This window comes from Aegilops tauschii, chromosome 7, assembly GCF_002575655.3.
Source record: "Aegilops tauschii subsp. strangulata cultivar AL8/78 chromosome 7, Aet v6.0, whole genome shotgun sequence".
Classification (NCBI taxonomy): Eukaryota; Viridiplantae; Streptophyta; class Magnoliopsida; order Poales; family Poaceae; genus Aegilops; species Aegilops tauschii.
This window is the reverse complement of record NC_053041.3, coordinates 47446285-47463756: the sequence shown is the minus strand read 5'-3', so window position 1 is coordinate 47463756 and position 17472 is coordinate 47446285. Positions and strand designations below refer to the sequence as shown.

General features: G+C 47.7%; 1 protein-coding gene and 1 pseudogene across 1 annotated transcript; one reads left to right on the top strand and one right to left on the bottom strand.

Moving 5' to 3' along the window:
• The first annotated feature begins 6436 nt into the window (after positions 1–6436).
• On the top strand, positions 6437–7570 carry LOC141026374 (protein STRICTOSIDINE SYNTHASE-LIKE 10-like). Its single transcript, XM_073502799.1, has one exon. The coding sequence runs from the start codon at positions 6437–6439 to the stop codon at positions 7472–7474; it is 1038 nt and encodes a 345-aa protein (XP_073358900.1). The 3' UTR covers positions 7475–7570.
• Positions 7571–14267: 6697 nt separating this feature from the next.
• LOC141027959 (protein STRICTOSIDINE SYNTHASE-LIKE 10-like) lies at positions 14268–15928 on the bottom strand (annotated as a pseudogene).
• Between the last annotated feature and the right edge of the window lie 1544 nt (positions 15929–17472).

Below are 17472 nucleotides of genomic sequence, written 5' to 3'. Positions count from 1 at the left end.
GGTTGTGCTTCATTTGTTCAAGAAGACAAGTTGGATGGCAGGACATCTCCTCTTGTCCTCTCTTAAGAAATAATTTCTGTGCAAATTAAGGCCAGAGAAAGGACACTAACAGAGGGCAAGTGGAGACAAGAGAAATACTTACATTTGTCTGTCTATGGCGTCAGAGCAGTGGGAGAGCGGCGTCCCAGGAAGGGAAGAAGGAAGCACTCAAAGCACCTGCGCACGCATAAGGTAGGGGGAGCAGCCAAATCGAAACATGTTCATATAGCAGCACACACAAAGTGGTTAATGGAGAAGGCTAGCTTGTCACTATTTTTTTAATTTTCAGAAGTAGAAAATCTAAATGATAGATGGACGGATTGGTGTGGAAATTTGCTGGAGAAGCATTGTTTGTCACATATATGGCTAGAATAATTTGCACAAGCATTGTTTGAAGCTATAGTTATAACTTGCAGCAAGCTTACCACTCCAAGCAGTCACTCTTGCATTTCTGCCCTTCTCCTTCCCTTGTACGCACGCTGTCTTGAAGAGCCGAGTGAGATGAGCCATCACACATCTCATTCCAGTAGCAGCCAGGGAGCAGATTGTCTCAACTAAAGAAGCATCAGCATGGGTGAATTCTTTACTTACCTAAAATTTAGAATAAAACAAGTCAACCCCCAGTTCAGCATCACATGGAAGAAGCAGCAGTATATGAAATTAACCTAACCCAGGAAGGAATCTCAAATCAAATAAAACTAGAAATCTAACTTGAGAATAAATAAAAGGCAATCTGTCAGTTCATTACCACATTGCAGAAACAACTTGTGGAATTAACCCGCAACAGTGCAAGCTTGGGCCGTCACTAGTCAGTGACATAAAAAAGTTATTTTGACGGTAATTTTTTTTCGAATTGCAAGTTATCAACTGTATACCATTTACGTAGTAAAGGTAGAGTTAAAGGTTTCGAATTTGAAGGTCTATCATGGCAGGTGAGTGAAAAGCCACATGTTAAATATGCACCTTCTGAAAACATTTTCATTTGTTGGTTATATATTAGCTGCTGATATAGGTAAAGAAGTGTATCATAGTAGCTGATGTTAGTGTGAAACCACCATCATTGTGAAAGAATATCAGCTTGAGAACTGATAAAGAATTATTTTGGTACGGTGGGAGTAATTGATAACGCTTGAAACAAAACATAAAACTATAGTGAGTGCTTTGTCACTTTTGCCGTCTCGACGCCATCAAGGACGTGTTGTACAACTTGCAGTAGTGGCTACCGGACATGGCAATTAACATCCCAATGCATTCATAGTCGACCACCAATATCCTCAATAATCGGAGTGGAGGGTCGATGCAGCAAAAGACTAAGGAAAAGCATCTAGTAACCCTAAGAAAACCAAGAAAGGAAAGAGGATGATTATACTTCCCAACGCATCTAGTACCATCAGATCTGCAATATGGTTACATCATCCAATCCAGTCTCAAGAGATTGACTGATACTTATACAATCAAATGTGATTAGCTCCTCCCTTTGAAAAAAGCAACTAGTGACAAAACTAATAAGTCGGCATTGAACAACACAAAACCAGCAGATACCACACAAAGTGGTTAATGGAGAAGACTTGCTTGTCACTAATTTTTTTATTTTCAGAAGTAGAAAATCTAAACGACAGACAAACAGATTGGTGGGAAATTTGCTGGAGAAGCATTGTTTGTCACATACATGGCTAGAATAATTTGCAGAAGCATTTTTTGAAGCTATATTTACAATTTGCAGCAAGCTTACCACTCCAAGTAGTCACAACTTGCATTTATGCCATTCTCCTTCCCTGGTACAGTCTTCAAGAGCTGAGTGGGATGAGCCATCGCACATCTCGTTCCAGTAGCAGCCAGGGACCAGATTGTCTCAACTGAAGAAGCAGCATCAAGGGTGAATTCTTTACCTATCTAAAATTCAGAATAAAACAAGTTAATCCCCAGTTCATTACACATGGCAGAAGCAGCCGTATATGAAATTAACTTAACCCAGGAAGGAAACTCAAATCAAATAAATCTAGAAATCTAACTTGAGAATAAATAGAAATCAATCCGTCAGTTCATTACCACATTGCGGAAACAACTTGTGGAATTAACCCACAATAGTGCAAGCTTGGGCGGTCACTAGTCAGTGACATAAAAAGTGAATTTGAAAGTAATTTTTCCGAATTGCTAGTTATGAACAGTATATCATTTATGTAAAGGTAGAGTTAAAGTTTCCAATTTGAAGGCATATCATGGCAGGTGAGTGAAAAGCCGCATGTTAATTACACACCTTCTGAAAACATTTTCATTTTTTGGTTATATATTAGCTGGTGTTGGTCTGAAACAACCATCATTGAGAGTAAAACTATAGTGAGTGCTTTGTCACGTTTGCCGTCTCAACACCGTCAAGTATGTGTGGTACGACTTGCAGGAGTGGCTACCGTACATGCCAATTAACATCCCGACGCATTCCTAGTAGACCACCATACTGCTGAATAATGGGAGTGGAGGGTCCGTGTGCAGCGAAAGACTCAGGAAAAACATCTAGTAAATTTAAGAAAACCTAGAGAGGAAAGATGATGATTATACTTTCAAACGCATCTAGTACCATCAGATCTGCTATGTGGTTACATCAGCCAATCCAGTCTCAAGAGATTGACTGATACTTGCGCAATCACATGTGATTAGCTCCTCCCTTTTGAAAAAGCAACCAGTGCCAAAACTAATAAGTCGGCATTGAACAGCACAAAACCAACTGATACCACATTGGTAGCAAGCAAACTAACAGATTGACATTGCTATGGAGCCAAGCCTCTAGAAATTTCATAAACTACACAAAGTTAACCTGTCTCTCTTGTTCTAGTAGAAATTGAACAAATTAAGATACTACTATAGGTTCTGTGCTTGAACCAAAAAATGTTGCATAGAAATAATAAACATGTAATGTACGTGATGCGTATTCGTCATAAACGTGACGCTCCAGCTTTAAGGCTGTAAAAATGGAAGCAAAACGTGCTCTTTTGTCTGGGCAGTAGGTACAATTGCAAATCAGATCTTGGTGGTAAACTTAAGAAAACCAAACAAGGAGAGAAGATGATTATATTTTCCTTCCTACACATCTAGTCTAGTACCATCAGATGTGCTATATAATCACATCATCCAATCGATCCTCAAGAGACTGAGTGATACTCTTTGGAAAAGCAACCAATACGAAAACTAACAAGTTGGCATTGAACAGCGAAACTTGCCTTGCCAAAGTTTTAGGCATCTATCAGGTATTTATTTTACATCAATATATGGAGCCAGATTTCCTTGTGCTGTCTATGTGTGTTTTTGAAGTGAGAGTGTCCCTATTTGAGGTTAATCAGAAAAGGCATGTCAAGGAATTGAATATTGACCCAATGGTGATGGAAAATCTTGTCTTTGGACACAACAATGTCACGGATATATGATTGATCTTAAAGGTGCAGTTTTCTCTCTATATATGCCACTGGCTCGAGTGACCCTGACACTTGGTAGCAAGCAAGCAAACTAACAGGCTCACATTGCTATCAAGCAAAGCCTCTGATTTATTTATATATAAAATACACAATAATTAACATGTCTCTCTTATATAGTAGAAATTGAACGTGCAGTTGTGTCTGTCCAGTAGGTACAATTGCAACAAAAAAAGATGAGATTTGGCGGTAGAGGCGGGGAAGCTCACCACGTCCACGTCCATGTCCGGAAGGTCCAGATCTGGGGCTGGTGGTTGAGGAGGGGAGGAGGAAGCAGCCATCATCAGTCCACATCTCGGGAGAGGAGGCAAGGGCTGGCGAAGAAGGCTCCTTGGGGTATGACGGCCGCGTCTGGGAGGCCGTCCTGTACTGTACTCCGTCGTCGATGGCCGCCGCTGGTGCGGTGCGGCTAGGGTTCGATGCCAGTGGTGTCTGCGCTCCACGGATGGAAACTCATGAGGGGAGGGGAGGGAAGGGAAGGGCGTTGGGGACAAGCAAATAAAGGATGGACGGGCGAGAGACAAGTTACCTTGGCGAGCAGCGGCGTCCCGAGCCCAAGCGAGCACGGAGTAGCTCCATGCTGGCGTCGCCGGCGAGCAATAAGAGCAGACGGAGGTTGTGCCCGGCGCGTGAGCGATCGAGAGCTCCAGTCCGTATCCCTTAACAGATCTGGGGACGCCTACCGACCTCCTCCTCGCTCGAGGGGTGGGGAGGGGGGGGGCGGGCGGCGGCAAGGTCCGAGCCTCTGAGGGAGATGGGGCGTTGGGTGGCGGCGCCAATGTGGTGTTGTGTCTGGGTGTGGGTAGGGGAGCAATGAATGAATCGGTCGGGGGAAGTCGACGTGGATTCGCCGTTTCGGTTTACCCACGTCGGATTGCTTCTTGTTCATTGGAGAATTGTTGCGTCCCACGGATCGATCCCCTGCCAACCTCATCTCAGCCGTCCGTCCGTGTCTACGGTGAGATCTTCTCTTTCTTTCTTGGTACTAGTACTAGTATTAATCAATCGTTTCGTTGGCCTTCCATTAATGATTGGTCAACCTCATCTCTCACTGATCGATTTCTCGCTCATTGGTCAAATTGATCTGCCACGGATTGATCCTTCTTTCTTGTGAACCCATCTCAGCGGAACGTCCAAATCTAATAGTGGCCCTCTCGTTGCTTGTTGCTAATGTGCACACACATCCATCTTCTTCATCCATCCATGCGTAGTACCTGACATCATCCTCACGCGCACATATGTACTACTACTAGTAGCTAATCAATTCGAATGCATGCATGTATGTCTAACTGTGTACGAACGACGTGCTCCCCACGAACAGCGGTGTCTCAACTACCTTGTGCAACTTGTTGAGTGCAGGGAGAAGGCAGAGGCGGAGATGGCCGCTCGAGTGCGGATCTGCAGCTGCCACCATGCGTCTGTCATCTCGCTTGCATCTTCAGCGACCGTTGTCCACCACCCCTCTGTGCCTCCTCTCTTCTGGGGAGTCGTGGTCGCTGGGGCGCCACCGTCACTTGGGGTGGAAGAGGCATCGGCGGCAACGTGTGGGAGCATGAAGCGGGAGGATGCGGCTAGGGATTGTGAATAGTATCGCAACTTGTTTGGGTGTTCTCTTTTGGGGTGGAGGAGGCCACGGTTTGCTGCTCACTCATTTGTCCACCGCGACAACACACAAATAGCCCCCCTCAAAAATCGATCACGGTCGTCCATGCAAAAACTGGCGGAGAGAGAGAGAGAGAGAGAGAGAGAGAGAGAGCAACCTGGTTCGGCCTAGGCCTGACCTAGGGCTCACATCTCTCTTACGAGGCCGCACTTCGGGCGCAAGAGCGGGAGTGGACCGAAATAATTGAACTCATTTGGTCTATGAACGGGAGACGGTGGGGCGCTCCTGGCGGCGCCTACTCGGGGCAACGAGGCGGTCCTAGCGGCGGTGAGGTGGTCGTGATGGCAGCAAGGCATTCTCTACGGACAGTGGCGCAACGATCTCTATTGGCATCTCGGTCGTCTGCAAGGACACTTAGCTCCTCCATCGTCATGAATTCGGACCACTCCGGTCGTCGTGGTGGAGGAAGAACCGGTCGCGGCCGCACCCTAGCCTTCCCTCTCTCTCCAAGCTCCTATAGGCTATAGCAACCATGACGCCGGTCCTCCTCCAGCGGCAGGACGGTGGATCTCTTCTAATGAGGCCATTCTGCGGAGCACCGCCACATGGCGGAAAGCGTCGATGATGTCTAGTGGCGGGGATGCGTGCACCATGAGGCGGCGCCGGGTTTTAGATCCATGCATAACGGTCGAGTCAGGATGACGTCGTAGCTAGCTATACACTGTTGAAGACTTTTTCTTTTGAAACGAAACTGTTGAAGATGAGATCTTTACAATAGATGGATCGATTGATCCGTAGAGTACAGGCAGGAGCTAGCTGCACGTAGGAACCAGATGTGACATGCATAGTCTTATATATCTCTGACTCGTTGGATGTGAAATGAGGCTTCCTTTCATGTGAAAAAAAATAAAAATAAAAAACAAACGATACACGTAGGTAGGCACGTCGCGACGCAAGTGGATCCTCCTTGCAAGTTCAAAGCAAAATACAAGTACGCGATGCCATACGTACGACGACGCGATGCCGGCGGGAAACACGTACGTACGTATCTGTTTTCCTTGTACCCGGCCGGACTCGGTTGCCGATTCGAATCCAACTCGACTCCACTCGATTGCCTCCGTCCGTCTCGGCGTACGTGTGGATCATGCATGGGCCGACTCGGACCTGTAGCTGTCCATGAGAGTACATATAATAGGACATCTAGACACCTCCCTTCAATCCATCAAACCAAACAACATCCAGCAGATCGACACACACGGTACAACCAACCTCCATCGAACAGCCGACGTGATCGATCGACAAGCTTAAGGTAGCCGGCCAGCCAGCCAACATGGGGTGCAGCATGAGCCGCCTCCTCAAGGCCACCGTCGCACTGGTCATACTCGTCCTTCTCTTCATGCCCGGGGCCATGGCAGCCGCCGCCGCAAGCTTCGACGCCTCCCGGGCACAGCAGCTGCCCCTGCCGCCCGGAGAAGTGCACGGGCCAGAGAGCGTCGCCTTCGACGCTCAGGGCCGAGGCCCCTACAGCGGCGTCTCCGACGGCCGCATCCTGAGGTGGAACGGGCCCAAGCTCGGCTGGACAACATACGCCTACGGACCAGGCTACGACAGCGAAACGTGCACGACATCCAGGTTTGGCACGGAGGCGGACATAGAGAGCCGCTGCGGCCGCCCGCTTGGTCTGCGCTTCAACCAGAAAACGGGTGACCTCTACGTGGCCGATGCGTACAAAGGGCTTATGCGTGTGCCGCCCGGCGGCGGGAAAGCCACCGTGTTGGTCGACCAGATTGATGGCATGCCGCTGCGCTTCACCAACGGGGTTGACGTCGATCAAGTCACCGGTCAAGTCTACTTCACCCACAGTTCAATGAACTACGACAGGTCAGAACACGAGATGGTCACCAAGACGGGGGACTCCACGGGCCGCCTCATGATGTATGATCCACGAACATCGGACGCCACCGTGCTCCAACCAAGGATGACATACCCGAACGGCGTCGCGCTCAGCGCCGACCGCACGCACCTCGTGGTCGCATCTACTGGCCCGTGCAAGCTGCTGAGGCACTGGATCAAAGGGGTTGACACGGGCAAGTCCGAGCCTTTTGCCGACCTGCCGGGCTACCCAGATAACGTCAGGCCCGATAGGAAAGGAGGTTACTGGGTGGCGTTGCACCGTGAGAGAAATGAGTTGCCCTTTGGTCGTGATAGCCATCTTCTTGCTGTGAGGGTCGCTGCTGACGGGAAGATAGTCGAGGAGATGAGAGGGCCAAAAAAAGTCAGGCCAACCGAGATCATGGAAAGAGATGACGGCAAGCTATACTTGGGCTCGGTGGAGCTTCCTTATGTCGGCGTAGTAAAAAGGAAGTAGAGAAGTAGAGTATAGTAGATATAGGATGAATTTAGTTTCTTATTATTCTTGTGGCTAAATGTAATGCTCCAGTTTCTTTTTTATCAGGCAAACTATTGTGATCCATATTTTTATTAGCAAACCATCTGTTCTTTACTTTGCTTTAATGTCAGACAAGTCGCTGATGGCGCTTACTGCTATGCGCTAGAGAGATGCAAACTTGAAGAGACGGATGTAGGGCGTGTCGACGGAGCCGATCCACATATACCCGTTCCGCTCCACCACCTCACTCACCGTGGAGTCGTTGAACTCGCGCAGCGCCACAGCCACCGAGCCGTTATTGGCATCTCCATTGGCGACGACCTAACGGCGCTCATGGAGTTCGCCGTGGTACCGTTCTATTCCCAGTGCTTTTCTCGGTTCAAGCCCGCCCAGGCCAGTACCCATCCCTGGTCGCCTCTGTCAGGGCGCACGTTGTCCGGGTACCACAGTAGCTCGGCAAGCACCTCTGTTTCCCCCATCGTGGGTCCGTGCAGGCAGTGACGAAGCAGCCTTCATGACAATGTCTTGGCGACAACGAGATGCATCCTGTCGGCATGGGACTCATCCAACAATTTGTGGAGCACTGATCCAACAATTTGTGCTTGTGCATGGGACTCATCCGTATCTATGATGGGCCTAGTAGCAAGGGAGGTTGGAGAGCAGCGTAACGTCGACGTCCAAGACCCACGCTCCAGAAGCGATGATGACTCCATCACCATGCCGGCCGGCGGTGACACGGCCGGGCGTCTGCATTGACCCCCCGTTTCGGCTCCCGTGGCGTTGGCAGGCAGGACCGCCGCGATCAAGGACAGGCACCAGGAACGATGTGCAACCGCCTTTCCATCCGCGTCCGTGCCAAGGTGGCCGTGGCAACAGGCGGAAGGCGCCGGCACGGTAGGGTGGATCGGGAGTCTGGACACTGGACGCGCCGGCATCCAAAGCTGCTTTGTTGGCGCCTCTGGCTTGACGGACTCCACGTGATGGGCCGGCGAGGAGAGCAGGAGCTCGCTCGGTCACTTTGCCGCCCTGCGGGACGCCACGACGAGACGCCGCAACCGAGGGATGAGGTGGCGCTCTGTTCTGTGGCCCACTGTGAGTGTCAGCACCAGCTCGCCCAATCCCATCATTGTTGCTCTTCTGTGTGGTCTGTGGTGCCGCCAGCGTGAAGGCAGGCCCGAGCAAGCATTAGCCAACCAAACAGTTGTCTGAAAATAAACCAGCCAACGATATTTTATCTTACGGATCCATGACACAGAATACCAAAGAGAAGAGAATATCAACATCTACTGGAGTTCTGCACCATGGGGACAGCTCATTCTCCAAGCAATTCTGAGGAGTTCGCCCCGATGCCGATCCAGCAAAAGAATGCAACGATGGAGAAGCACAGATTGGGTGTCTTCTCAAAGCACCTTCCACCGATGAAGATAACCGCTGAGCTTCGCAAGGATGCTGTGAATGTTTCTCCAAGTATGCCTTTGAAAACAAAAGTAATTTCTTAGAGCATCTAAAACTGCGAGTAGCTAATCCGGCCCTTCTCAAACGTTCGCGGGCGCGTTCATGGGCCATGACCGGTCACCCTTCACTTTGCTGCCTCTGCAGCAGTCTCCTTCATATCCGAACCCCAATATCCATGCAATCCATGCAATGTAAAACATAAAACTATTTAGATCAACACACTAGCAACAAACAGATATAGTTCCGACATCAATCGATAGTAGCAGCCAACGGACAACCAAAATAACAAGTCTTTTTCGCCAGACAATATGAATTAAATGTAAAAAATTAGATGAAATAGAGAGATGGAGCAGGATGGAGGAAGTCACCATTTCCACGCAGGCCCTTCCCTTTGTGGTAGCCCGTATGGCTGTACCCCTCCGTGCAGGGCTCGGCGGCCGGAGGGGCATCGTCGTGGGAGCTGGAGCCATCAGTGAGCCGAGTCATCAGAGGAGGAGATGTTGACGGTCATCCTCTGGACCGTGCGGTCCTACGCCTTGGCTAGCCAGGGCGCCTTCGCCTTGGCTGCCACTTCCGTCCTAGCACGCTCTTATTGCTCGACGACGAGCCCATGCGCTTTAGATTTTTTGCGACGGAGCTTCCGCGCGTTCGTCTCTTCCATTGTGAGGGTGTGTCGGAAGACCATCGCGAGGATCTGGAACTCCGGATCCACCGGTGCACGCGTGTATGCCCTGCGGGCGGCCATCGTCACCCGTGTTCTTCATAGAAAAGTCTTACATTGTCTTTTTTATGTATGTTAGAATCAGTTCATGACAGTCTTATTTTATTTCACATTCCGACTGTGAAACTCTGAAATTTTGTACATAAGCTATGTTCAATTGAGGACATGGTGGTTACTGAAAAGAATAATTGCCTTCACTTTGCTAATCAAAATCCTAAAATTTATTTTCTTGCCAATTTGGAATTAGAGGATTTGGAGTTGGGAGCTTTTACTCGACCTTGTAGCAAATCTGGTAACAACAAGTCAGGGGCAATGTCGATTCTGTTGTTAAACCAGACTATACTAATAATTCCAGGCCTTGTAGCCTTTCACGCCCATTTAAAGTTTCATGATAGGAATCTTTGGGAATATTAGAGGTCTTGGGAAAAATGGCAAATTACAGTGCCTTTCTGACTTAATCTACATATATAAACATGATTTTATTGGATTCTAGGAGACTAAAGAGATCAATTTTCTGAGGCTTTCCTTAGAGCTATTGGTGGCAATATTAACTTCTCTTGGCACATGATGCCTTCTATTAATACCACTGGTGGTATCTTGTTAGGAGTAAATGACGATTTATTTGAGTGCATTGGGTGTATTACTAAAACTTATTTTCTAATTGCCATTATTAAGAATAGGGAAGATGGTTTTTGCTGGCATCTAGTCACTGTTTATGGCACAACTTATGCTGAATTATAAATGGATTTTATTGTTGAATTGCATGAGGTTATGGGCCTTTTGACTTATCTTGTCCTTTTTGGAGGGGTTTTCATCTGGTTACGGAAGCTAGATATAAGTATAGTGGCAATATCAATGCTAGCTTGGCATTTTCGTTTAAGGATTGGATTAACAAATGGGCATTAATGAAAACAAACTGGCTAATAGAAATTATACTTGGTGTAACAATCAATCAAAATCCTATTTTTGATGCAATTGATAGAGTTTTCTCTTCTGCTTGTTGGGATGCTCACTTTCCTTTGACCACATTGTATGCCATACTGTGAGTTGGTAGTGACCATGTTCCACTCCTTCTTGATTCAGGTGGTACCAAAAATAATTTGACCAGACCTTTCAGATTTGACAAATGGTGGTTGTCTCACCCTGATTTTCATAACCTGGTGGAGGATATTTGGTCTACTTCCTCCCCTTTTACCATTGCTATTGACACTTGGCAGTTTAAAACAAAACTTTTTAGATAAACATGAAACACTAGGAGCATCAATATTGATACTGCTATTAAGAAAAAAAATGGTCTTCTATTGGAATTTGACATTTTTAGATGTTTTCCTGAGAAGAATTTGGTTCCTGATGTGGATTATCGGAGAATGAAAGATATACATAATGAGTTGAAAGACTTTTGGAAGAAGGAACAAACTGCCACGTGGCAAAGATCTAGGACTAGAAAAATTTTAGGAGACAAAAACACTCCTTTCTTTCATGCTTTAGCTCACCAAAGGATGAGGAAACCCATTTTCAAAATATCTCACTAAAGCCATAAAATCCTCTCTAATAATGTCCTAGAAAATTGGTTTTCCCGACTTTAATTCCCAAGAAGCATGATGCTAAATATATTAAATAGTTTAGGACAATAAGATTGAGTAACTACTATATGAATTTTTTTAGTAAAATGCTATGACTAATAGGGTTTCTCCTATTAGGGATGGACTTTTGCCTTCTTGTCAATTTGCTTTGTCAAGGGGAGATATATTTTGGAGTGTGTTGTGAATGCTCATGAAACTATCCATGAACTTCACCAATCTAAACATTCTGGGGTTATCCTCAAATTAGATTATGAGAAGGCCTATAAGAGATTTAACTGAGATTTCCTTGTGGAAATGCTTTCCTCTAGGGTTTTGGTAATAAATGGATTAGTTTGGTTATGGGCACTATCCGGAATTGTTCCTTCTATGTCAAATTAAATGATATAAATGGTTCTCTTTTTGTTAGTTGTAAGGTTCTAAAACAAGGGGATCCCCCTTCTCCTATTTTATTTAACTGGGTTGCTGATGTTTTATGTAAAATGTTGATCAAAGCTTTTCAAGAAAGAATTATTGCCGCACTCTCCCTAATGTTGTTCTAGGTAGGATCATCAGCCTGCAATATGCTGATGAGACCCTCTATTCTTGCATCCTAGTTTGGATAATGCTAGAAATATTAAGTTGTTTTTTTCATATTTTGACAATTTGTCTTGTATGAAAATTAACTTCAACAAGTGTGACCTGCTAACAAGATAAGCAACACCTACACACAAACAAAATAAAAACCTTGTGACAACTTGGAAAGGGGGTTTTCAATCCCCTCGTCTTGCTAGTTGGAAGATTAAAAGCAAATAGTGGATAGATAATGGTACAGTGGAAAAACAAAATAATAAAAGTAAATAACAGATCAATGTGTATACACAAGTATTAAAGGAGAATGGTCCCTGGGGCCATAGGTTCGCTAGTGGCATCTCTCTCGTAAGTAGATAATGACAGTATGATAGACACCAAAGGGAATAATAAAAGTAGATAGTGGCATCTTTCTCCTATTTCGATGATATGTATGTTGTGATTCCCTTAGTGGTGTTATGTGAATGTCGACTACATGACACTTCACCATCTTTGGGCCTAAGGGAATGCATTGTGGAGTAGTTATTAGATGATGGGTTGCTAGAGTGACAGAAGCTTGAACCCTAGTTTATGTGCTATTCCGTACAGGGCTGATTTTGATCCACATGTTTAATGCTATGGTTAGATCCTATCTTAATTCTTTTTTCGTAGTTGCGGATGCTTGCGAGATGGGTTAATGATAAGTGGGTGGCTTGTTCAAGTAAGAACAACACCCAAACACCGGTCCACCCACATCTCGAATTATCAAAGTAGCGAACGCGAATCAAACCAACATGATGAACGTGACTAGATGAAATTCCCGTGTGTCCTCGAGAACATTTTACTTATTATCAGAGACCGTTTCGGCCTGCCCTTTGCTACAAAAAGGATTGGGCTACCTTGCTGCACTTATTGTTACTATTGTTACTTGTTACAAATTATCTTGCTATAAAACTACCTATTACCGATAATTTCAGTGCTTGCAGAAATTACCTTGCTGAAAACCACTTGTCATTTCCTTCTGCTCCTCGTTGGATTCGACACACTTACTTATCGAAAGGACTACGATTGATCTCCTATACTTGTGGGTCATGAAGGGCCCACTGCCTGTTGATGATAGTTTTCCAGATGAGCAATTAGCTATCGTAAATGCTTCTTCTAGTGATAATCCTTGCTATGCAGATTATGCTAGTTTCATTCTTGCTGAATATATACCATCTAATTACACATATCAACAAGAGAAAAAGTTATTCTTTGATTTAATACATTACTTCTGGGATGACTCACATCTATATAAAGAAGGAGTAGATGGTGCTACTAGACGTTGTGTACCTGAGCATGAGCAAGAACATCTCATAAAGAAGTGTCACTCTGATGCGTATGGAGGACACCGTGTTGGAGATAGAACCGCACATAAGGTATTGCAATCTAGTTTTTATTGGCCTGCTCTCTTCAACGATACACATAAGTTTGTACTTTCTTGCGACGAATGTCAAAGAATTGGTAATATCTGTAGACGTCAGGAAATGCCTATGAATTATTTACTTGTTATTGAACTATTTGATATTGCGTGCTTTGATTATATGGGACATTTTCTTTCCTTGAACAGTTATACTTATATTATGGTCGTTGTTGATTACGTAGCTAAGTGGGTAGAAGTTATTCCAACTAGTAGTGTTGATCACAACACTTCTATTAAAATACTTAAAGAAGTTATTTTCCCGCGTTTGGAGTCCCTAGATATTTAATAACTGATGGTGTTTCACACTTTATTCATGGTGCATTTTATAAAACCATAGCCAAATATGATGTCGGCCAAAAATCTTTCGGCAATTGTCGTGTGTATAGCATCGTTGCTCATGTATAACCAATGTAATTTACAACTCGCTAGTAGAGTAGTAGTACATGCATTTTTCTTTCTCTGGTCATTCTATTATTAAGCTAATCATATGGTTGTGCATGCCTGTAACGAATTTGTGAGGAAGAAGAGGAGGTGTTGCGAGAGGCAGCACCAACACTACTCGCTTCGGAGCGGAAGGTGGGCATGGATTTTTAGAAGAGCTCTAGTGAATTCACGCGCATTGACAACTCGCTCGTACTAGGAGTAGTGCATGCAGATGCAGGCATTCACAACCAGACAAGTAGCTAATCATATGGTTGTGCATGCCTGTAGCGAGGGAGTGCTGACCGGTGACACTACCGGGCGGCTAATGATGTGCAACCCGCGGACCGGCAATGTCACCGTGCTCAGGTCGGGCCTGGCCTTCCCCAACGGCATGGCTGTGACTCTGTGAGCGCCGACAGGACGCACCTCGTTGTCGCCAAGACATTGTCATGCAGGCTGCTTCGTCACTGGCTGCACGCACCCACGGCGGGGGAAACGGAGGTGCTTGCCGAGCTGCCGCGGTACCCGGACAACGTGCACCCCGACAGAGGAGACCAGGGATGGGTACTACGTGGGCTTGAACCGAAAAAAGCAGTGGGAATAGAACGGTACCATGGCGAACTCCATGAGGGCCGTCAGGGTTGTCGTCACCGGAGATGTCAAGAACGGCAGGGTGGCCGTGGCGCTGCGGGGTTCAGCGACTCCACGGTGAGCGAGGTGGTGGAGGGGAACGGGTTGCTGTGGATCGGCTCCGTTGACACGCCCTACGTCCGTCTCTTCAAGTTTGCATCTCTCTAGCGCATAGGAGTAAGCGTCATCGGTTACTCGGCTGACATTAAACTGAAGCAAAAAACAAATGGTTTGCTAATAAAAATATGGATAAAATAGTTTGCCTGATAAAAAAGAAACTGGAGCATTACATATAGCCGCAAGAATAATAAGAAACTAAATCCATCCTATATCTTCAAGTTTGCATCTCTCTAGCGCATGGCAGTAAACGACATCAGTATCATGCCGGACATTAAAATGAAGCAAAAAACAAATGGTCTGATCATAAAAATAAGGATTACAATAGTTTGCCTGATACAAAAAGAAACTGGAGCATTACATTTAGCGGCAAGAATAATAAAAAACTAAAAGCCCTCCTATACATACTATTCTCTACTTCTCTCTACTTCCTTTTTACTACGCCGACATAAGGAAGCTCCACCGAACCCAGGTAGAGTTTGCCGTCATCTCTTTCCATGATCTCGGTTGGCCTGACTTTCTTTGACCCTCTCATCTGCTCGACTATCTTCCCATCGGCCCCGACCCTGACACCAAGAAGATGGCTATCACGGCCAAAAGGCAACTCATTCTTCTCACGGTGCAACGCCACCCAATAACCTCCTTTCCTGTCGGGCCTGACATTATCTGGGTAGCCCGGCAGGTGGGCAAATGGCTCGGACTTGCCCGCGTCGACCCCTCTTATCCAGTGCCTCAGCAGCTTGCATGGGCCGGTAGATGCGACCACGAGGTGCGTGCGGTCGGTGCTGAGCGAGACACCGTTCGGGTATGTCATCCTAGGTTGGAGCATGATGATGTCCGATGTTCGTGGATCATACATCATGAGGCGGCCCGTGGAGTCCCCCTTCTTGGTGACCATCTCGTGTTCAGACCTGTCGTAGTTCATCGAGCTGTGAGTGAAGTAGACTTGACCGGTGACTTGATCGACGTCAACCCCGTTGGTGAAGCGCAACGGCATGCCATCAATCTGGTCGGCCAACACGGTGGCCTCCCCACCGCCGGGCGGCACACGCATAAGCCCTTTGTACGCATCGGCCACGTAGAGGTCGCCCGTTTTCTCGTTGAAGCGCAGGCCAAGCGGGCGGCCGCAGCGGCTCTCTATGTCCGCCTCCGTGCCAAACCTGGATGTCGTGCACGTTTCGCTGTCGTAGCCTGGTCCGTAGGCCTATGTTGTCCAGCCGAGCTTGGGCCCATTCCACCTCAGGATACGGCCGTCGGATACGCTGTACGGGCCTCGGCCCTGAGCGTCGAAGGCGACGCTCTCCGGCCCGTGCACTTCTCCGTGCGGCAGGGGCAGCTGCTGTGTCCGGGAGGCGTCGAAGCTTGCGGCGGCGGCTGCCATGGCCCCGGGCATGAAGAGAAGGACGAGTATGACGAGAGCGACGGTGGCCTTGAGGAGGCGGCTCATGCCGCAGCCCATGTTGGCGGCTACCCTCCTCGCTGGCTGGCTACCTTAATCTTGGGGAAACGTTTATACCCGGCACGCCGGCCGAACATTGGGCCGGTCGTGCGCGGGACGTTCGATTGGGAGTCATCATGTGGCCAGAACAGACCGTGACCCCACCTTATCCCTTCGCTATGGTTGCCTTCTTCTTCCGCTCTCTCGCTCCCCAGCTGCTCCCCCGTCGTCCGAGCGCGCCCCGCGGCTCCGGTCGACTATGCGCCGGCGAGCTGCTACCAGAGGTGGCCGGAGATACGAGGCGGATCGCGCGCCGGCGAGATCCACACCTCCTCCCTCCACGCGGCTCCCATCGCTAACCTCTCCCCATCTTCTCCGCTAACCCCGCGCCGTCCAAACCACGGCTGCTGCCGAGAATGCCATGGACGACCTCCGCACCTCCTCCCTCCCCCCATCCGCCCACTCCCCCCCCCCCCTCTTCTAGATCTGCGGCGGCGATCACACGGTCGTCGGCGTCACACATCTACCTGCAGGCGAGGCATTACAGAACCTGCCGCAGACCCCCATGTGTTGCAACCGCTAAAAAAAGCTTCAAACTCTATATGAAAAGCTTCAACCGTATATACAGAAAGCTGCAAACCTTCAGTGCTATCGAGGGAAGCTACAACCGTCTACGGAAAATGCTACAACCTTTGACGAAAAAAGCTTCAACTTGACGATAGAGGAAGCTTTCACCCAGGCGCTGCTCAAAATGAAAAAAGTTTCAATCGTTTACAGAAAAGCTTCTACCGTAGAGGAAAAAGCTTCAACCTTCGAGAGAGAAAGCTACAACCAAACTCTGCACAATCAGCGAAGTTGCAACCGTTCGACAGAGAAAGCTTTTGAAATCGTATGTGCAAAAAAAGTTTCAATCGTTTACAGAAAAAGCTTCTACCACCGATGACGGGATTTGCTACAACCAATGGGGGCCATCCCACGGCGGTGGTGACCACGGCCTGACGGTGGTGCCCACGGCCCGACGCTGGTGCTGCAACCAATTTGTTTTTTTGCTACAACCAACCTTTTTTTTTGCTACTAATGTCTTCGGATTTTGCTGGAAACAACCCAGTTTTTTTGCTACTGGCGTCTTGACTTTGCTGTAACCGGTGTCTGGTTTTGCTTCCATCGTATCATGTTTTTGCTCGAACCAGTGTTTTCATGTTTTTGGTTCCACCCTGTGCGAGTTTTTTGCTGGAACCGATGCCTCATTTTCTTTTTTTGGTTTCCATGGTGTGTTTGATTTGCTGGAATCGGCACTGGTTTTTGCTACCACCACTTTTTTGGTTGTAAGCGACGCGACTATGCCATTTTTGATGCTGCAACCGGCGACGAGGATGGCCGGCTGCATCGGAGTTGTGCCGCCGCACCGGAGCTACGGTCGTCGCCATGGGGAGCTGCAACCGCGGGAGCAGGCCGCTGCATGCACGAAGACGGCGACGGCGACCGACAGCGACGACGGCGACCGGCAACGAGGGCAGCGACGGCGACCTACAGTGACAGGCGACGAGGGCAGCGACGGCGACCGGACGACCGGCGACGAGGGCAGCGACGGCCGGAGAACGT